General features: G+C 45.5%; 3 protein-coding genes across 4 annotated transcripts; 2 read left to right on the forward strand and 1 right to left on the reverse strand.

The window, feature by feature from the left end:
- Nucleotides 1-74: 74 nt before the first annotated feature.
- On the forward strand, nt 75-9,685 carry LOC129846938 (zinc fingers and homeoboxes protein 1-like). 2 transcript variants are annotated; one of them, XM_055914748.1, is made up of 6 exons: nt 75-640; nt 1,132-1,411; nt 2,742-3,238; nt 3,412-3,633; nt 3,858-4,019; nt 4,152-9,685. In XM_055914748.1, exons 2-6 carry the CDS (start codon nt 1,252-1,254, stop codon nt 5,649-5,651), a joined length of 2,541 nt encoding a protein of 846 aa, XP_055770723.1. In that variant the 5' UTR covers nt 75-640; nt 1,132-1,251; the 3' UTR covers nt 5,652-9,685. The 2 variants fall into 2 exon arrangements, with proteins under 2 accessions (XP_055770723.1, XP_055770724.1); XM_055914749.1 differs by having other exon boundaries at nt 1,204-1,411.
- Nucleotides 9,686-10,447: 762 nt separating this feature from the next.
- Nucleotides 10,448-12,703, forward strand: LOC129846942 (uncharacterized protein C8orf76-like). The gene is made up of 6 exons (XM_055914755.1): nt 10,448-10,662; nt 10,762-10,857; nt 11,100-11,243; nt 11,431-11,753; nt 12,041-12,173; nt 12,420-12,703. The coding sequence occupies exons 1-6, from the start codon at nt 10,555-10,557 to the stop codon at nt 12,585-12,587; spliced, it is 972 nt and encodes a 323-aa protein (XP_055770730.1). The 5' UTR covers nt 10,448-10,554; the 3' UTR covers nt 12,588-12,703.
- Nucleotides 12,704-13,210: 507 nt separating this feature from the next.
- Nucleotides 13,211-21,747, reverse strand: LOC129846941 (protein FAM83C-like). Its single transcript, XM_055914753.1, has 6 exons — nt 21,742-21,747; nt 20,861-21,128; nt 18,307-18,581; nt 17,621-17,788; nt 15,410-15,534; nt 13,211-14,768 (listed from the first exon to the last, which is right to left on the reverse strand). The coding sequence occupies exons 1-6, from the start codon at nt 21,745-21,747 to the stop codon at nt 13,211-13,213; spliced, it is 2,400 nt and encodes a 799-aa protein (XP_055770728.1).
- Nucleotides 21,748-21,894: the final 147 nt, after the last annotated feature.

Below are 21,894 nucleotides of genomic sequence, written 5' to 3' on the forward strand. Positions count from 1 at the left end.
GTTATACCATAAAGGAAAGACGATATTGTGATGTGTTAACTGGTTGAAAAATATCTATTGCCAGTAACTATTTTGTTTATAGCGGAATACAAACTGAGCATGGTGCAGCCTCAGGGTTTGTTTGTGGTCAGACGGTAACGATAAATACTGTATGAATACAAACGTCAGGACCGTCACTTTTTAAATGCTTCTATCGGTTGATAGACATTTTATTTGAAGCAACATTTCTCCATGCATGCGTGACAGATGTCGCCTATGAATGACGTCAAGACGTATCGCATTAACGTGATGACGCCGCTTAATCATTAAAAACTGCCATTAAAAAAAGAACACAAAGTGTGATATAATTTGATGGACAAATGGCATGCTTGAAGTGACTAATGTAGTAGCTTCCTGCCTTTTTTTGAATACGTCTGTAAAGGGATATCAGTCGGGAAAAGAACTGTTGCAGCGAAAATGTTCCATGTTTTCATCTGCAGACAGCGGTGAACTGGACTCGCCTGCCTCCGAGCAAAACTACTGCAGTCCGGCAGAGAGCTCGGGCTGAACTGTTCATAGGTAGGCTAGCTAACATTAGACGAGAACCTAAGACAAATTGCCGGGGGCAGGAGAGCCTGCGCAGAAGCTACCTCTTGTCCTGGTAAGTAAACGCAAACTCAGCTGCTGTACTGCCTACTGTGGTGGCTAGCTAGCTACAGTATTTGGCTTCCAGCCGCAATGTCTATCCCAGGTGTAAACTGGCTGGCTAGATGCAGAAATGGAAGCTAGGTTAGCTAGATCTGGATAGCTAGCAATCTAATAAGATAATCAATTTGCTATAGTTACACTGGATAGCAATATTTTTTTTCTACATAAACAAATGGCATTAAGAGCAATTGGGTCCAAACGTATTGTAAATGACCAGCTACTACAAACTAGACAGTAGCTACAAACAAGTTGCAGTCGTGTGCAGAAATAATCATTGCAATAGGTTTCTCATGCAAAAGATGGTATAGCTAGGACACATTTCAACTTCACTGTAATTACTGTACAGCGAACGTGCTATTACATTTATGCAGTAATCCATACAGATTGTAGCTGTTCAAGTGAAACTATATTGGATGGAACCTGTCAAATACATTTTTATTTCAGTCCACAGATGAAAATATTAGAGGTTTTAGATTGTGAATCAAACCATCACTAGCGGAAGGTCATCCATTCCAGACACATCTCTTTACACAAAGTTATCTTGGAGGATAGCCTACCTACACCATGGCAAGCAGGAGGAAGTCAACAACACCTTGCATGGTCCTGCCTTCTTCTAACGTGATGGAGGAGCAGGATGCAGACATGCAGGTGGGGGAGGATGGAGCTGAGAGCGCTGCAGAGGGACTTACAGACGCCGCTGTGGTCTCCACTGACCCAGAGACAGGTGGGGAAGGGTTTTATTCATCTTCAACATGTTGCTCACATCTGTTTCTTGAAATGTTAATCACCTGGCTCGATCTTGACTGGCTGCATCACCGCTTGGTATGGCAACTGCTTGGCATCCAACCGCAAGTCGCTACAGAGGATAGTGCGTACGTTCCGGTACATCACTGGGGCCGAGCTCCATGCCATCCAGGACTTTTATACCAGGTGGTGTCAGAGGAAAGCCCTAAAAATTGTCAGACTCCAGCCACCCAAGTCCTAGATTGTTCTTTCTGCTACCGCACGGCAAGTATGGAACCAACAGGACCCTGAACAGCTTCTACCCCCAAGCCATAAAACTGTTAGCTACCCGGACTAACTATCTGCATTGACCATTTTGCACTCTTGACTCATCACTTACACTGCTGCTACTGATATTATCTATCTTGTTGCCTAGTCACTTTGTCTCTACCTATATGTACATATCTGCCTCAATTACATCGTACCCCTGCACATTGACTCGGTGCTGGTACCCCTTGTATATAGCCTAGTTATTGTTACTCAGAGGATATATTCAAATCAAATGTATTTATATAGCCCTTTTTACATCAGCTGATATATCAAAGTGCTGTACAGAAACCCAGCCTAAAACCCCAAACAGCAAGCAATGCAGGTGTAGAAGCACGGTGGCTAGGAAAAACTGCCTAGAAAGGCCAAAACCTAGGAAGAAACCTAGAGAGGAACCAGGCTATGAGGAGTGGCCAGTCCTCTTCTAGGTGTGCCGGGTGGAGATTATAACAGAACAAGGCCAAGATGTTCATAAATGACCAGCATGGTCAAATAATAATAATCACAGTAGTTGTCGAGGGTGCAGCAAGTCAGCACCTCAGGAGTAAATGTCAGTTGGCTTTTCATAGCCGATCATCGAGAGTATCTCTACCGCTCCTGCTGTCTCTAGAGAGTTGAAAACAGCAGGTCTGGGACAGGTAGCACGTCCGGTGAACAGGTCAGGGTTCCATAGCCGCAGGCAGAACAGTTGAAACTGGAGCAGCAGCACGGCCAGGTGCTATTCCTTGTGTTATTATCTTTCTCTTTGCGTTGTTGGGAACGACCCGTAAGTAAGCAGTCTACACCTGTTGTTTACCAAGCATGTGACAAATAAAATGTGATTTGATTTTGTTCTGTTGGCACTAAACAGGAGAAAAGCTTTTGAAACCGAGTGAAACCTATATGAAATGCTCATATCGACCTACTGTTTCAAAACCAATCTGCTATGGTGTGCTCTACTCCTGAAAATGACCCTTGTTCTCTGATGTAGTTAAACTAACATAGCTGGGCAATTTACTTTTCAGAGCACGACATCAGTCATTCCAGCGGAGAGGACGGTGTCACCTGCACAGGAGTGAAACGCAGCAACCAACCAACCCTGGAGCAGACGCTCAGTGACCTTCTCTCGGATGGGGGTTACACACAGCATGAGACGGAAGAGAGTGATGACCCCGCCTCAGCTGGCATCTCACTCAGCAAAACCCCCATCATGAAAATGAGGGGTAAATCGGAACCGAAGAGGATCGCCGTGTCTCTGAAAGCAGCCGAGGAGAGTGACGGGATGGGAGAGAGTGAAGGGGAGCAGGAGCCTATCGAAGCACCTCTGGGGCTGGGTTCCCTCACTCCTGTAGAGAAGATGAGCCCACATTACACTGAGTCCATGAAACACAGTGTTCTCCTGAACATTCCCAATATGATGTCATCAGAGCATAAGAAATCTTCTGTCCTCAGCTCCAATATGTCTGGACTCCAGCTCCCTCCTGGTCTGGCCCAGGTCCTCTCAGCTCTGCAGGCCCAGCAGGTGATCATATTTTCAAATTCTTTGAAATTGTAAATTGAATAAAACAAATCACCTTTCACTGCTGTTGATACTATGTAATGTTACTGATAAATAAGTGACTAAAACCTCTCTCTCTCTGCTCTTGCTCTCTACTCTCTCTCTCTTGCGTTCTCTTTCTCCCTCCCTCCCCGCAGAGCGCCCAAGCCCAGCTCCTCATCCCCGTCAGCAGCATCCCCTCATACAACCAATCCATGGATACCAACACAGTCCTGGTCAACACCTACAAGAAGTTCCCGTACCCTTCAGTATCAGAGATCATGGGTCTGTCGGCTCAGACCAAATTCAGTGAGGAGCAGATAAAGATCTGGTTCTCTGCCCAGCGTCTGAAGCACGGGGTCAGCTGGACACCCGAGGAGGTGCTTTTTCTGTTAGATTCATGTTTGTCTTATACCAGAGTCACATTTTTGGGGGGACATAGTGTTTTTATTGTGATTTTTTTAAAACTTATTTTCACTCATTGAATATATATGTTTTAATTGTTGTCGCTCTGTTGAAGGGGGCGCTTGCAAGTACGCTTTTCATTGTACCATTTACACTACGTCTATCCTGTGCATATGACAAATCCACTTTTTGATTTGAGGTGGAGGAGGCCAGGAGAAAGCAGTTCAACGGGACTGTGCACACGGTGCCTCAGACCATCACTGTTATCCCGGCCCACCAGCTCTCTGCTGCGGCCAACGGCCTGCAGTCTATCCTCCAGACCTGTCAGATAGTAGGGCAGCCAGGCCTGGTTTTCACACAGGTTGGTACTTATTGATGACATTGTGGATGATGTAATGTCATATTTTCTGTTTATAGTTTCTCAACTCAATATGTCTTGTAGTTGTAATATTGTGGAGTGAGTGAAACTTCTAAACTTCTAAACTCTGAACAGGTTGGCACACCTGTGACCACACCCATCACCTTGACAGTAGCAGGGATGCCAAGCCACAGCCAGGTCCCCAAGATGTCCTCCCACCAGACCAGCCCAGCCGTCAGTGAGATGAAGAGAGCCACCACTGTCCAGCCTCCCTCCCTGACCCCACAGGAGAACTCGGCCCTCAGCGCCGACCACTTTGGAATGCGTCCCAAGAAGTCCAAGGAGCAGCTGGCGGAGCTGAAAGCCAGCTACCTGAAGAACCACTTTGCCAGCGACGCAGAGATCGCCAGGCTCATGACGCTGACCGGCCTCACCAAAGGGGAGATCAAGAAGTGGTTCAGCGACACGCGCTACAACCAGCGCAACTCCAAGAACAGCAACGTCATCGTGTTCCACGACAGCCAGAGTCCCAGGGGTCACAGCAGCGGCACCACCATCGTCATTGACTCCAGCGACGAGACCCCTCATTCTCCACCGCCCACACCATCCGTCAAAGAGAAAGAGCCACGCTCCAAGACCTGGAACTCCTTCCCAGACTTCACATTGCAGAAGTTCAAGGAGAAGACAGCAGAGCAGCTGGTGGTTCTTGAGGAGAGTTACCAGAAGGGAAGTACTCCGTCTGACGACGAACTGACCCGGCTGAGGACGGAGACCAAGCTGACCAGGAGAGAGATCGACGCCTGGTTCACAGAGAAGAGGAAGGTAGTGGAGGCAGAGTCACCTGAGCTGAAAGCAGAGCGGATGGAGAGCGAGGCTACCTCGTCTAGAAAAGGATCCCAGACCCCTCCGGGTAGCCGGCGGCCAAACAGGGGGGACAAGAACATTGGAAAGAAAACCCCCGAGCAGCTCCACGTCCTGAAGAGTGCCTTTGTCCGTACCCAATGGCCCTCCACAGAGGAATATGACAAGCTGGCAGAGGAGAGCGGGCTGCCCAGGGTCTACGTAGTTAACTGGTTCGGAGATACCCGGTACTCCTTCAAGAACGGCAACGTCAAGTGGTTCTTCCACTACCAGAGCGGCAACGTAGAGGGACTGAACGGCAACAAAAACAGGAAGAGGAGGATACGTAACCGAGGCTGGGGGAGGTCTCGGAGCAGGAAGGCCAAGAGGTCAACCAGCACGGAGAAGTCACCACCACTGCCCATCATCAAGTTGAAGTCTGGGAAAGACATTCTGAAGGAGTATTACCTGAAGCACAAGTTGTTGAATGAGCAGGACCTGGATGAGCTTGTGACCAAGTCTAGTATGGGATACGAGCAGGTGAGAGAGTGGTTCGCTGAGATACACAAGAGGGAAGATATGGTTGCTGATCCGTTTGGGGATGCTGAGGTAAACGTGGAGCAGCAGGAAGAGGAAGCGTTGCTGGGTGAGAATGAGATGGTACCTGAAGAGCAGGATGACACCGTGGTGGGCGAGGAAGATGATGAGGAGGAGGAGGAGGAGGATGATGACGACACTGATGAAAGTGATTCTTGGGAGCCCTCTCAGGGTGCCAGAAAAACACAGTCGGAGTAGTGAAGGACAGCTGGGCTGTGTTCGTTAGGCACCAAATGGAAGGAAAATGGACTGAAACAGGGAGGGACTACATGAAATTGTCCAATTAGACATGCCCATTTTCACTTTCTGTTCCAAAACATTTTGCTATGGTGTGCCCAAATGAACACAACGTTGGATTTAGTCCAACAGCACAAACACATTTCACTTTCTCTTACGTGTTTTAAAGGGTACTGTCTGAATGCAAGACTGAACGATAATATCCCACCAATACAAACAATATGTGCACCTTTTTACAGTGCTAGTGTAGCGCCATTAGTCAATCTAGTCAAGAATTACAACCAGTACTTTAAATACCTAATTTTATATGAATTGGTCAGACATTAAAATGCTGAAATTCAATTGATATTACAATATTTGATATGATGATAATTCATGGAAAATTGACATTTGTTAATCTACAGTATTCGGCACAGTTATTTATGTGCAATTAAGAGGTCCTTTTTTTAATGGCTAATGTCTCTCGTATATATCCCTATTATTATAGAGATTACAAAGTACTGTAAGTACATTCATGGAATGAATGCAATGAATCATGTGAAATCAGATTATATTATGGATTCCTATTGAAATTGGTTGGAGGAACTGCGGTGCCAAAGTTAGCTATTGAATGTGGACTCCTGTGCTATGAAAGACTTAGAAACCAAGGGACTCGAGAGTAGGAGTGCTGATCTAGGATCAGTTTAGCCTTTTAGATTCTAATGAGTCCGTAGACCGACCCATGAGCTCGTGTGAATCCTTAAAGAGATGGGTGGGGCTAAGGCTTAAGAGGGTGTGAACAAATTCGAGCTCTCTGGTAAGTGTGAAAAAAAAAAACCTTAAGGCTTTTCCTCAACTGGTTATACAAGAATAGCAATTTTTAAAGCTACATAGCTTCCTCCAACTGTAGTGTATAATATACCATTACGAAGCTCTGAGTCTGTACTATGTAAAAGATTACATACATACTCTAAGACGCTTTATGAATACGGGCCTGGAGGCCCAGTATGTACAGTACCAGTCAAAAGTTTGGACACACCTACTCATTCCAGGGTTTTTCTTTATTTTTACTATTTTCTACATTGTAGAATAATAGTGAATACATCAAAACTATGAAATAACACATATAGAATCATGTAGTATCCAAAAAAGTGTTATATTTTTATTTTATTTTAGATTCTTCAACGTAACCACCCATTGCCTTGATGACAGCTTTGCACACTCTTGGCATTCTCTCAACCAGCTTCATGAGGTTGTCACCTGGAATGCATTTCAATTAACAGGTGTGCCTTGTTAAAGTAATTTGTGGAATTTCTTTCCTTGATGCGTTTGAGCCAATCAGTTGTGTTGTGACAAGGTAGGGGTGGTATACAGAAGAAAAGACCAAGTCCATATTATGTCAAGAACAGCTCAAATAAGCAAACAGAAGTGACAGTCCATTACTTTAAGACATGAAGGTCAGTAAATCCAGAAAATGTAAAGAAGTTTTAACATTTCTTCAAGTGCAGTCGCAAAAACCATCAAGTGCTATGATGAAACTGGCTCTCATGAGGATTGCCACAGGAAAAGAAGACTCAGAGTTACCTCTGGTGCAGAGGATAAGTTAATTTGAGTTAACTGCACCTCAGATTGCAGTCCAAATAAATGCTTCACCGAGTTCAAGTAACAGACGCATCTCAACATCAGCTGTTCAGCGGAGACTGCATGAATCAGGCCTTCATGGTCGAATTGCTGCAAAGAAACCACTACTAGAGGACACCATTAAGAAAAAGATACTTGCTCGTGTTTCCTGGCCCAAGCAATGGACATTAGACCGGTGGAAATCTGTCCTTTGGTCTGTAGGCCAAATTTGAGATTTTTGGTTCCAACCGCTGTGTCTTTGTGAGACACAGAGTAGGTGAATGGAGGATCTCTGCATGTGTAGTTCCCACCGTGAAGCATGGAGGAGGAGGTGTGGGGGTGCTTAGCTGGTGACACTGTCTGTGATTTATTTGGAATTCAAGGCACACTTAACTAGCATGGCTACCACAGCATTCTGCAGAGATACACCATCCCATCTGGTTTGCGCTTAGTGGGACTATCATTTGTTTTTCAACAGAACAATGACCCAACACACCTCCAGGCTGTGTCAGGGCTATTTGACCGAGAAGGAGAGTGATGGAGTGCTGCATCAGATGACCTGGCCTCCACAATCACCCGACCTCAACCCAATTGAGATGGTTTGGAATGAGTTGGACTGCAGAGTGAAGGAAAAGCAGCCAACAAGTGCTCAGCATATGTGGGAACTCTTTCAAGACTGTTGGAAAAGCATTCCTCATGAAGCTGGTTGAGAGAATACCAAGAGAGTGCAAAGCTGCCAAGGCAAAAGGTGGCTACTTTGAAGAATCTCAAATATAACAAAAATATGTTTTTGGTTACTACATGATTCCACAATGTGTTTTTTCATAGTTTTATGTCTTCACTATTATTCTACAATGTAGAAAATAGTAAAAATAAAGAAAAACCCTTGAATGAGTGGGTGTGGCCAAACTTTTGACTGGTACTGTATACTGTGGTGTCTCTGAAGGAAACTGACAGTGTAGCACTTATTATTGTGCACTTTGCCCACTACTGTATTAAAGACATGCTCCGGAACTTTTGCGATTACCAAGTATTTTTTAAACGTCCTGCTTTGGACTGGACGTGTCAGTGTTCAGACCCCCCGCAAGGTCTCTGTGTTCTATGTCAGTGATGTGAGGTAGTACACAATTTAGCTGAACGCTACTTTCAGAACTACTGGCTAAAATGTATACAAAAGTACCGGAGAATCTCTTTAACATGTTCTTGTGGGGGAAAACAACTTTGATTAGGCACCTTATATCCCTTTGACCCTTTAATGGCTTTAGAGACCAAATCTCTTTCTATATGAGCTCTTTTTGAACGCTGTAAAACTAAGTATTTTGCCTTGTATTGTCCTCCTCTGAAATGATTCTATTTTCAAGAGGATGCACCTTATTGACTTAACCCTCTCCTTGTGGATCAATTCTAAAGTTGGGTGTTGATATGACACAAATGAAAATCAGTGGACTGTATGTGGCCTACTGCTTCCCCAGCACAACCAACTGGCACAATGTGGGTCCCTATTTGAATCATGTGAAACTCTGCTGACTTGGAAACGTGTAACGTGAGTTTGAATTATGTATAACGTTTATAGTTTTTAAGACTGCAGTACTTGTATGTATGAAGACTAGTGTTGGAGGACTTGATACAGGGCTGTTTTCAAACAAGTGTTTTTCTAATGTATGTTCAGATGCATGTTTGTATTGTTTTTCTTTTCTTTTGAAAACGTTTGCAGACTTTGCTCTCCCCAACTGTCATTTTAAATGACATGTTTTGACATGTGCACATTAGTAGAACCAAGACATTGTTTCTTACCTGTAAGCCTTGTCCTATATGCTCTGGTCACTGGGTTCTAGCCTGGCCGGGACCTGAGGAGTTACCAACGGTTTCTCAATCTATTCTAAACATGCTTTACCAAGTTCTAGTCACTTTGGTTCTAGAATCTCAATCTAGAATCTAGTTGAAACATCACAACATTTTACAGAAAAACGGATGGATTCAGAACCTTTTTGAGGAGACAAACCTATGTGCCTGCATGGCTCATTCTTTCTGAGCAGGGTTTCATCAAGACTTGACAAAAGAAGAGGTGGAGGAGGAGAAGATCGTGGATACCTCATGCTCATCATAAACATTTCAAATTGGGCAGCATGTTATGCTGTGAAATGGTTTACGTTTTCATGCAGGAACAGTTATTTATACCATAGTTAAGGTAAAAGATGCATTTGAATTTTGAGATCCATATAGTGCATGAAATAATCACCTGACTGCAGATTAGACAGCATTATGTGCTTGCATTAGACAAGTTGTTTTTAAATGGTTTTATAATCTTTATGATTAATCCTGTCTCTCAACTTCAACTAATAGCTTGTATGGCGTTTTACTGTTAATGTGTAAAAATATATATTTTTTGCCTGGTGGCTCTTTGCCTTCTTCAGTTGGCAACTCTCAATGTATCCACGTTACTTTTTTTTGTACAGGTAGACGTGACATTGTGACCATAGTACATGACTGTTTTATCCTAGTACAATACTTCTTACCTGTCTGTCCTCTTTGCTATTTCTCAATATTTAGAAAGGTGCTTGTTTAGTACTAATACCCAACAGTTGAATATGTAACTTTAATACATGCTTAACAGTTTTACTATTAGATTGTGCGCACACTATCTTTTAACCTGTCTTTTAATATACTATTCTGCTAGCTACAGCTATAATGGATAATGTCAGTCAGTCTCCTTTCTCCTACTGTATTTATTAAGTTATCTATGAGAAGAATGTTTGGTTTCTGGATATGTTGAGGTGCTTTGGGAAAAGTGAGAGTTTATTTGCAAACGTTATGGTAAACCAAGGAATTTTTTTATGTTGAGACAGAGTAGCCTTGGAGCTGAAAACTCAGTGGAAAAAGCTTTAGTCCCCTGAGCCATAGACTTTGCAATGCTTTTTAATTGAAATCAAACTGCTTTTTGAGGCTGTGGCTTGATTTAGACACATATATATTTTATACTTGTTTTGAGGACAAAATACAATACATTTGGACGAAAAGGCGTGTATTTTGGTGTCTTATAAAATATTTAACTTCAAAATATGACTGGAGTTTCTCTTATAGAAAATATTAGAACATTTCATTGAAGAAAGTAAAGCGTCTGTCATTGGAACATATCACCCCGGAACACATTCTATCTTTTTCTGTTTCCCAACGGTCATATTAGCTTGTAACACTGCACACGTTGACGTTTGTTTTGTTTTTTAGTGTCGGTAACATTTGAATTCACTGTCATTCATCGTTTGAAATGGAGATTTTCGGTAGCACCTTTGACGATTCGGTGTTCGAGGAATCAAGAGCGAAGCCAACTGTTGTTGCACTGTCGTCTTACAATGCAAAGTTCTGTGAAGCAGAGGTGAGTGTTAACTAGCTACCTAACGTCAAGTAGCATCAGTTTTTTTGCTAGCATTGCAATGAATGGAAATTCTTAACTATGAGTTGTCTATTTCAACAGTGGTTTTGGGAGAGCATCGACACAGATGATATTTTAGAGAAACAAAAGATCTTTAAATTTCGAGCTGATATGTCGTACAGGCGAAAAAACTTCCAGGTATTGACCACTCTTCCCTTGAGTAATTTAGTTCCACACTGTCTATCATATCAATCAATCAAGTTTATTTTATATAGCCCTTCGTACATCAGCTAATATCTCGAAGTGCTGTACAGAAACCCAGCCTAAAACCCCAAACTGCTATGACTACAAGGTCCGATAGGAATTCAGGGAACTCAGTGAGGAACGCTGTATATGGCCCAAATGCTTTTCTCATTTGTTAACTATATCCATTTCCGAAGGAAGCTTTAAACGCCTACACTACCTGCCTCTCCTATATCCCTGACGGCAACCTGGCCATTAGACGGGACATAATGGAGGGAATGGCACGGTGCTGTTGTCACCTGGGGAAGAGAGTGGAGGCCCTGGAGATCACAGAAACACTTGTAAGAACCGTTGCTGTTGAGTGAGTCTTATCTTTATACATTATTGTAACACACTAAGGTTTTTATTATACATAAATAATACAAAATACCTAGTCTTGTCGTCCAGCCAGCCAGCTCTAGTCTGTGGACAAGGTTACAGTATACCAGGTAGTAAAATGTTTGTTTTGAAAATGAATTCCATGGACAGAAAAATGAAGCCTCCAACACCTGTCACCTCACCGGTCTACTTCACCTGACTGCGAACGTCCACGAGCGCTTCGGAGACCTCAGGAGCCAGATCACGTGTCTGCAGCAGCTGTGTTCTCTCCACCCCTACCACCAGTGGCACTGGATGAAGCTGGCAGAAAGCTACCTTCATCTCCTCCAGCCTCTGTCAACACCCTCAGGCTCCAGTCCTCTTCAACAGGGAGATGGTGTAGAGCCACAGCCTGACTCTCAGACTGAGGTGCAACTGAAGGAAGAGCGTGACGGCGTTTGGCTCAAGGCCTGCATGTGTTTTGTCCGGGCCAGGTAAATAATCAGTGAGAGAAAAGCAGACATCCTGTTGGCCTATTCTATATGGAATTCCATGGATACAAGCTTGTTGGGCAGTCTTTAGGACTGGTTTCCCGAACACAGATTTAGATTCTCCATTGAAAGTGCTTCTTAGTCCAGGAAAAGGCTTACTTTATCTCTGGGAAATTGGCCCTTGGCTTAAAGCAGAGAGCATTTTTACACATTCATCCTAAATGTCACTGTTTAGCACAGTCTTTGTCTTGTGAAGATGGTTGTTTGACTGTATTATGTTGCCTTGCCAGACTCCTCCTCAGGGCATTAAAGGGACAACAGTCATCCTTTGTTCTCCAGAACAGTGAGAGAGCCCTACAGAAGGCTGATGAGGCTCTGCGGTGTCTGGAACCGAAAGACACCACACTACAGCTAGTCTCTGAGGTGAGACCGGTTAGAGACACAGTACATAGACTACAGTTCTCACATGGTGTCTATTCATCAAATAATGTCCTGTAGTTTGTCTTCTGGTATTTTTCAATGAAAGGAGATGTGTGGCTTGCTGACACCAAGATGTCATGGTTTTACCTATAGATGTATTACAACTGACGATGCACATGTTTTGAAAAGGTAAGAGGTACACTTTGGACCAGATTGATCATGCATCGTTATTGGTGATTTGCCATTCAGGTGATGTCAGAAGATCTAGTTCCAGAGAGGATGAGAGAGGACAACCAGGATGGAGAGAGCTTGGCAGGTCTCTCTCTGAAGGACTTTGAAGACAGGTGGTGGAACAGACTGGTACAGACAGGAGTACTGAAGGAGGATGGAGCTGAACGACCTTCTGTAAAGACCTAACTGGGCTACACGTTTTGATGAATGTATTCTTTAATATTGCGTGTAACAATGTGCTGACCGCCATATGAAATGAAATATTGTCACACTTCAATCTACAGTAAAGTTTAATTAGATAACTGCTGTATTGAATTTCAAAGTAGAACCATTTGGAAAAAGTGTGGACACATTTGAGAACTTTTGATCTGCCATTCTGCATTACCTCGGGCTTGACAGTGTATGGATCAGAAGATTTGTCAGTTAAGAGGCCCTTGGCTAAGCGCAGCACACATCACTAGGTTAAGAGGCCCGGCCCTTGTCTAAGTGTAGCACACATCATTAGGCTGTCACTCAGTGTGGTTCTATCAGGGTTGATGGGTGGAGGAGGAATTCATGTCTGTGACATGTTGTTTTTACTCCATTGAATTAACATGCACTGAAACACAAAGCTCTCAGCCTGAAGGCAGACAATGATCATCCTTATGAGATAATGATGTGATTGAAGTACTACTCCTGTACTCCAGGCATCAAGCAAAGGAAAACAGGCACATTTACTCTATGAAGGTTACTTGCCCATTTTCAGTTGTGAGAGAACATAATTTACCTCAAACAGGGTGTACTGTCAAATTTCAGTACGATGCCATTTGTTATTTAGGAACAGTAAACCACTGGCCAGTCTTGAGAAGTGGGTGTCTGTCCAACAAGCCGGTTGTCCCTCCATAAAGAAGGTAATTGCTTTTAAAGGGTCGCCAGGTCAGGTGGTCTCCAGTACTATAATCACTGGAGAAGGTTCTCTGGAACATGACGGGCCTGGTTGCAGTGTGTCTCTGTGTGATCCAGTCAAACCTGTGGCTCCGGGGACCTGTGTAGTAAGACTGATTCACCAAGCACTGGGAGGTCGGTGGTGCTGTTGGCGGAGTGTTGGGGTGTCTCTGCTGGGAGGTCGGTGGTGCTGTTGGCTGAGTGTTGGGGTGTCTCTGCTGGGAGGTTGGTGGTGCTGTTGGCGGAGTGTTGGGGTGTCTCTGCTGGGAGGTTGTTGGCTCAGTGTTGGGGTGTCTCTGCTGGGAGGTTGGTGGTGCTGTTGGCGGAGTGTTGGGGTGTGTCTGCTGGGAGGTTGTTGGTGCTGTTGGCTGAGTGTTGGGGTGTCTCTGCTGGGAGGTCGGTGGTTCTCTTGGCTGAGTGTTGGGGTGTCTCTGCTGGGAGGTTGTTGGTGCTGTTGGCTGAGTGTTGGGGTGTCTCTGCTGGGAGGTTAGTGGTGCTGTTGGCTGAGTGTTGGGGTGTCTCTGCTGGGAGTTTGTTGGTGCTGTTGGCTGAGTGTTGGGGTGTCTCTGCTGGGAGGTCGGTGGTTCTGTTGGCTGAGTGTTGGGGTGTCTCTGCTGGGAGGTTGTTGGTGCTGTTGGCTGAGTGTTGGGGTGTCTCTGCTGGGAGGTTAGTGGTGCTGTTGGCTGAGTGTTGGGGTGTCTCTGCTGGGAGGTTGGTGGTGCTGTTGGCGGAGTGTTGGGGTGTCTCTGCTGGGAGGTTGGTGGTGCTGTTGGCTGAGTGTTGGGGTGTCTCTGCTGGGAGGTTGGTGGCTGAGTGTTGGGGTGTCTCTGCTGGGAGGTCGGTGGTGCTGTTGGCTCAGTGTTGGGGTGTCTCTGCTGGGAGGTTGGTGGTGCTGTTGGCGGAGTGTTGGGGTGTCTCTGCTGGGAGGTCGGGGGTGCTGTTGGCTCAGTGTTGGGGTGTCTCTGCTGGGAGGTTGTTGGTGCTGTTGGCTGAGTGTTGGGGTGTCTCTGCTGGGAGGTTGGGGGTGCTGTTGGCGGAGTGTTGGGGTGTGTCTGCTGGGTGGTTGTAGTTGGCTGAACCGTTGTGTTTTGGCTAGAGTATCTGAGCTGGGCTGTGGTGGTTGGTTGAACAGTAGATTCAGTGTTGAATCTGGGCACAACTGTGGTGGTTGGTTGAACCATAGCCTGGTTGTTGAAGTATCTGTTCTGGGTTGTGGTACCAGGACTGGGGCAAGGAAGGTTTGTCAGTGGGGTTGAGGTGGCTGCTGCTTGATGGGTAATAAGCGGCCTGGTAAGGTTGAATTCCGTTGCCGTTGTGAGGAAGCCTGGCACAGGCTTGGAGCTGGCATAGAGCTTCCTAAACTCCAGGTCGAAAGGCTTGACCGCGCTGCCCTTGAAGAGCACAGCCAGGCTTCTGTGGACCTGCCAGGACAGCCAGGTGAAACTGAGGAATAGAGCACAGTGAATAAATATTACTACTACAAACATTGCTGATAATTCTAACAAGCATCATAATTGTAAACAACTGAGGAGTCATAATGCATTGATCTACCTATTCAGAATGACATCAACCATCCTAACGTTGATTTACCTATTCATAATGACATCAGCCATCCTAATGTTGATATACCTATTCAGAATGACATCAGCCATCATAATGTTGATTTACCTATTCAGAATGACATCAACCATCCTAACGTTGATTTACCTATTCATAATGACATCAGCCATCCTAATGTTGATTTACCTATTCAGAATGACATCAGCCATCATAATGTTGATTTACCTATTCAGAATGACATTAGCCATCCTAACATTGATTTACCTATTTAGAATGACATGTTGATTTACCTATTCAGAATGACTTCAACCATCAATGTTGATTTACCTATTCAGAATGACATCAGCCATCATAATGTTGATTTACCTATTCAGAATGACATCAGCCATCATAATGTTGATCTACCTATTCAGAATGACATCAGCCATCATAATGTTGATCTACCTATTCAGAATGACATCAGCCATCATAATGTTGATTTACCTATTCAGAATGACGTCAACATTGATGTGACAGAAATGTACCTGTATGATCCAGCCAGCACCAAAGTGCAGTCAATGATCATGAACTTCTCTTTGATCTGTCCAGTGAGTTTCCTTCCAGACTTTGCACAATACGTCTCTCCTTGTATACTACGGACCGACATTTTCTGCAGACAGAACACGGTGGCATTTCATGTAGCAATGAGTGAATGACAAACACAAATTATCATCAAATTGCTACTTTACAGTACAGTTAAAAAGATGAAGAAATGTCTGAAAGGTGTACCTTTAAAAAATAGATATATTTAACTAGGCAAGTCAGTTAATTCTTATTCACAATGACGGCCTAGGAACAGTGGGTTAACTGCCTTGTTCAGGGGCAGAAAGACAGATTTTTACCTTGTCTGCTCGGGAATTCGATCTAGCAACTTTTCGGTTACTGCCCCTACACTCTAATCACTAGGCTACCTGCCTGCCCCTACACTCTAATCACTAGGCTACCTGCCTGCCCCTACACTCTAACCACTAGGCTACCTGCCTGCCCCTGCACTCTAACCACTAGGCTACCTGCCTGCCCCTACACTCTAACCACTAGGCTACCTGCCGCCCCTACACTCTAACCACTAGGCTACCTGCCTGCCTCTACACTCTAACCACTAGGCTACTTGCCGCCCCTAGACTCTAACCACTAGGCTACCTGCCGCCCCTACACTCTAACCACTGGCTACCTGCCGCCCCTACACTCTAACCACTAGGCTACCTGCCGCCCCTACACTCTAACCACTAGTCTACCTGCCACCCCTACACTCTAACCACTAGGCTACCTGCCTGCCCCTACACTCTAACCATTAGGCTACCTGCCTGCCCCTACACTCTAACCACTAAGCTACCTGCCTGCCCCTACACTCTAACCACTAGGCTACCTGCCTGCCCCTACAGTCTAACCACTAGGCTACCTGCCTGCCCCTACAGTCTAACCACTAGGCTACCTGCCTGCCCCTACAGTCTAACCACTAGTCTACATGCCGCCCCTACACTCTAACCACTAGGCTACCTGCCGCCCCTACACTCTAACCACTAGTCTACCTGACGCCCCTACACTCTAACCACTAGGCTACCTGCTGCCCCTACACTCTAACCACTAGTCTACCTGACGCCCCTACACTCTAACCACTAGGCTACCTGCCGCCCCTACACTCTAACCACTAGGCTACCTGCCGCCCCTACACTCTAACCACTAGGCTACCTGCTGCCCCTACACTCTAACCACTAGGCTACCTGCCTGCCCCTACACTCTATCCACTAGGCTACCTGCCTGCCCCTACACTCTAACCACTAGGCTACCTGCCGTCCCTACACTCTAACCACTAGTCTACCTGCCGTCCCTACACTCTAACCACTAGTCTACCTGCCTTCCCTACACTCTAACCACTAGTCTACCTGCCGCCCCTACACTCTAACCACTAGTCTACCTGCCGCCCCTACACTCTAACCACTAGTCTACCTGCCGCCCCTACACTCTAACCACTAGTCTACCTGCCGCCCCTACACTCTCTAACCACTAGTCTACCTGACGCCCCTACACTCTAACCACTAGGCTACCTGCCTGCCCCTACACTCTAACCACTAGGCTACCTGCTGCCCCTACACTCTAACCACTAGGCTACCTGACGCCCCTACACTCTAACCACTAGTCTACCTGACACCCCTACACTCTAACCACTAGTCTACCTGCCTGCCCCTACACTGTAACCACTAGGCTACCTGCCTGCCCCTACACTGTAACCACTAGGCTACCTGCTGCCCCTACACTCTAACCACTAGGCTACCTGCCTGCCCCTACACTCTAACCACTAGGCTACCTGCCTGCCCCTACACTCTAACCACTAGTCTACCTGACGCCCCTACACTCTAACCACTAGGCTACCTTCCGCCCCTGCACTCTAACCACTAGGCTACCTGACGCCCCTACACTCTAACCACTAGGCTACCTTCCGCCCCTACACTCTAACCACTAGGCTACCTTCCGCCCCTACACTCTAACCACTAGTCTACCTGACGCCCCTACACTCTAACCACTAGGCTACCTTCCGCCCCTACACTCTAACCACTAGTCTACCTGACGCCCCTACACTCTAACCACTAGGCTACCTTCCGCCCCTACACTCTAACCACTAGGCTACCTTCCGCCCCACCTTTGCAATCGTTAGTGTCATTTAATAATGATGAAAATGACCATTAGCAGAGACTCACAGTGAGATGATTACTGTTGATCTGTAGCGTCTCACACATCTTGACAAAGACCTGCAGGTTGATATGGTCCAGGAGCAGGTAGACGGACACGTTCCTCTTCCTGGTTGCCTCCAGGATGTCACAGAACATCTCCACATCACTGAATGTGTCCATTACAATGGCTAGAACCTGCAGACATCACGTTTGCTGTGATTGGTATCTTCCACATTATTAGTTGTCATTATGTACTTGGTTTTATAAACTGGATGGTTCCAGTCCTGAATGCTGATTGGCTGACAACCGTGGTATATCAGACCGTACACCACGGGTATGACAGGATGTATTATTACTGCTCTAAATACATTGGTAACCAGTTTATAATAGCAATAAGGCACCTCGGGGGTTTGTGGTATATGGCCAATATACCACGGCTACGGGCTGTATCCAGGCACTCTGTGTTGCGTCGTGCTTAAGAACAGCCTTTAGCTGTGGTATAGTGGCTATATACCACACCTCCTTGGGCCTTATTGCTTAATTATAGACGGTACTGAGTCTGCTTGATCAAACTCTCAAAACGTCATTATCCAACTTTCAGGGCATTCAGACATCAGCTGCTTTCTGAAAGTCTGCAAAAACATCATGCAGGTATAATCATGAGAGTAGATTGACATCTCCAAGTAGTTAACAGTGAAAGTTGTATCACGTACCATTGTGGCCTTGCTGATGAACTCTCTGAGCAGGTCTTTCATGCTGGCTGCTCTATCAGACTGGAAGTAGACCTCTACACTGGGTTCACCCTGCAGGCGGTAGCTCCAGTCCTCTGCCGGCCAGCCGTGGTCCAAGCCGGGGGGCTCGCTCTCAGACACGGATGGACAACAGGTGTTTGTCTGGGAAGAGGTGGTGGAGCCCTCTGCCTGGTTGTCGTTCTCCGTCCCACACAGACTGCTGGTGCTCAGGTCTGTAGTGTTCTCCAGGATATAACCTTTAAATAAACAAAGTGATAATACATTGGCTTTCAGGGAGGAAGCCCTTTACAGTTGTGCAACAAATACAGTACTAGAACAGACAGATGGGTTTAAAGTAGATAAGAGGAGTCAGGAACAGACTGATGGTTTAAGGTAGATAAGAGGAGTCAGGAACAGACTGATGGTTTAAGGTAGATAAGAGGAGTCAGGAACAGACTGATGGTTTAAGGTAGATAAGAGGAGTCAGGAACAGACTGATGGTTTAAGGTAGATAAGAGGAGTCAGGAACAGACTGATGGTTTAAGGTAGATAAGAGGAGTCAGGAACAGACTGATGGTTTAAGGTAGATAAGAGGAGTCAGGAACAGACTGATGGTTTAAGGTAGATAAGAGGAGTCAGGAACAGACTGATGGTTTAAGGTAGATAAGAGGAGTCAGGAACAGACTGATGGTTTAAGGTAGATAAGAGGAGTCAGAGACAGACTGAGGGTTTAAGGTAGATAAGAGGAGTCAGAGACAGACTGACGGTTTAAGGTAGATAAGAGTCAGAGACAGACTGATGGTTTAAGGTAGATAAGAAGAGGCAGAGACAGACTGATGGTTTAAGGTAGATAAGAGGAGTCAGGGACAGACTGACGGTTTAAGGTAGATAAGAGGAGTCAGTGACAGACTGATGGTTTAAGGTAGATAAGAGGAGTCAGGAACAGACTGATGGTTTAAGGTAGATAAGAGGAGTCAGAGACAGACTGAGGGTTTAAGGTAGATAAGAGGAGTCAGGAACAGACTGATGGTTTAAGGTAGATAAGAGGAGTCAGAGACAGACTGATGGTTTAAGGTAGATAAGAGGAGTCAGAGACAGACTGATGGTTTAAGGTAGATAAGAGTCAGAGACAGACTGATGGTTTAAGGTAGATAAGAAGAGGCAGAGACAGACTGATGGTTTAAGGTAGATAAGAGGAGTCAGGGACAGACTGACGGTTTAAGGTAGATAAGAGGAGTCAGTGACAGACTGATGGTTTAAGGTAGATAAGAGGAGTCAGGAACAGACTGATGGTTTAAGGTAGATAAGAGGAGTCAGGAACAGACTGATGGTTTAAGGTAGATAAGAAGAGGCAGAGACAGACTGATGGTTTAAGGTAGATAAGAGGAGTCAGGGACAGACTGACGGTTTAAGGTAGATAAGAGGAGTCAGGGACAGACTGACGGTTTAAGGTAGATAAGAGGAGTCAGGGACAGACTGACGGTTTAAGGTAGATAAGAGGAGTCAGGGACAGACTGACGGTTTAAGGTAGATAAGAGGAGTCAGGGACAGACTGATGGTTTAAGGTAGATAAGAGGAGTCAGGGACAGACTGATGGTTTAAGGTAGATAAGAGGAGTCAGAGACAGACTGATGGTTTAAGGTAGATAAGAAGAGGCAGAGACAGACTGATGGTTTAAGGTAGATAAGAGGAGTCAGAGACAGACTGAGGGTTTAAGGTAGATAAGAAGAGGCAGAGACAGACTGATGGTTTAAGGTAGATAAGAGTCAGAGACAGACTGATGGTTTAAGGTAGATAAGAGGAGTCAGAGACAGACTGATGGTTTAAGGTAGATAAGAGTCAGAGACAGACTGATGGTTTAAGGTAGATAAGAAGAGGCAGAGACAGACTGATGGTTTAAGGTAGATAAGAAGAGTCAGAGACAGACTGATGGTTTAAGGTAGATAAGAGTCAGAGACAGACTGATGGTTTAAGGTAGATAAGAAGAGGCAGAGACAGACTGATGGTTTAAGGTAGATAAGAAGAGTCAGAGACAGACTGATGGTTTAAGGTAGATAAGAGGAGTCAGAGACAGACTGATGGTTTAAGGTAGATAAGAGTCAGAGACAGACTGATGGTTTAAGGTAGATAAGAAGAGGCAGAGACAGACTGATGGTTTAAGGTAGATAAGAGGAGTCAGAGACAGACTGACGGTTTAAGGTAGATAAGAGTCAGAGACAGACTGATGGTTTAAGGTAGATAAGAAGAGGCAGAGACAGACTGATGGTTTAAGGTAGATAAGAGGAGTCAGGGACAGACTGATGGTTTAAGGTAGATAAGAGGAGTCAGGGACAGACTGATGGTTTAAGGTAGATAAGAGGAGTCAGGGACAGACTGATGGTTTAAGGTAGATAAGAGGAGTCAGGAACAGACTGATGGGTTTAAGGTAGATAAGAGGAGTCAGTGACAGACTGATGGTTTAAGGTAGATAAGAGGAGTCAGGGACAGACTGATGGTTTAAGGTAGATAAGGAATCAGAGTAGAAAAAAAGACCAACCTTTCTCCTCCTTGGACAGGAAGTCCACCTCGCCCTCTCCGGCCAGTACTTCCTGGTACATGTCCAATCCCTGGTTCAGCAAGGCATCCATGGCCAATCTGGTGCTCTCGTTGTGGCTGAGGTCAACGTCACCCGACACCAGGGAGACAGATGGGTTTTTCATCTCCTGTACACGCCGCCTCACCTTTCCCACCGGCTTGGACTTCAGGTACCACTGAACAGACAGGCCGTTGCTTTGCAGGTTCATAGTGAAGCTGTACAAGGCTCTCTGATCAACACGTATTACCTGTAGTTACCTACTGCTGCTACTGAGTGAAAAACCTTAGTGGAGACAGACAGGGATGGAGTAGCAGCTGTGAGGTTTCTGAGCCCTGCCCCCCCCCCCCCAATCAATTGTACAGTTGGCTACACCCATAGAAGTAGAATTACATTGACTTGAATGGGGATGCCCGGTCTAGTATTGTTATTTCTATGAGTACATTCCACCTGTGGGTTGCAGTGTGCTGGGGGGACAGGTGTAGGCAGGACAGGTGAGCTGTTATGGGATTGAGAGCGTGACAGAGACCTGCTGTTTAAAGCACTCCCTCCATCAGCGGGGTGAGAAGTCTAGTTGAGTGACAGAGGTGAACATGACTGTCTGATCAGCTCAGTGGAGGCCGATAACACCTGACTGCACTCTTCATAGACTTGTCACTGCAATGTGCGTCTCTCTCACTGTCAAAAGCGTTCCACAGGGGTGCTGGCCCATGTTGACTCCAATGCTTCCTACAGTTGTGTCAAGTTGGCTTGATGTCCTTTGGTTGTTGAAACCGTTGAGCGTGAAAAACCCCAGCAGCGTTGCAGTTCTTGACACACTCAAACTGGAGGTGCTTGACACCTACTGCCATACCCTGTTCAAAGGCACTTCAATCTTTTGTCTTGCCCATTCACCCTCTGAATGTTACACAATCCATGTCTCAAGGCTTAAAAATCCTTCTTTAACCTGTGTCCTCCCCTTCATCTACACTGATTGAAGCCAAGTTATTCTTACACAC

The sequence above is a fragment of the Salvelinus fontinalis genome, unplaced genomic scaffold (assembly GCF_029448725.1).
Source record: "Salvelinus fontinalis isolate EN_2023a unplaced genomic scaffold, ASM2944872v1 scaffold_0661, whole genome shotgun sequence".
NCBI classification, from domain to species: Eukaryota; Metazoa; Chordata; class Actinopteri; order Salmoniformes; family Salmonidae; genus Salvelinus; species Salvelinus fontinalis.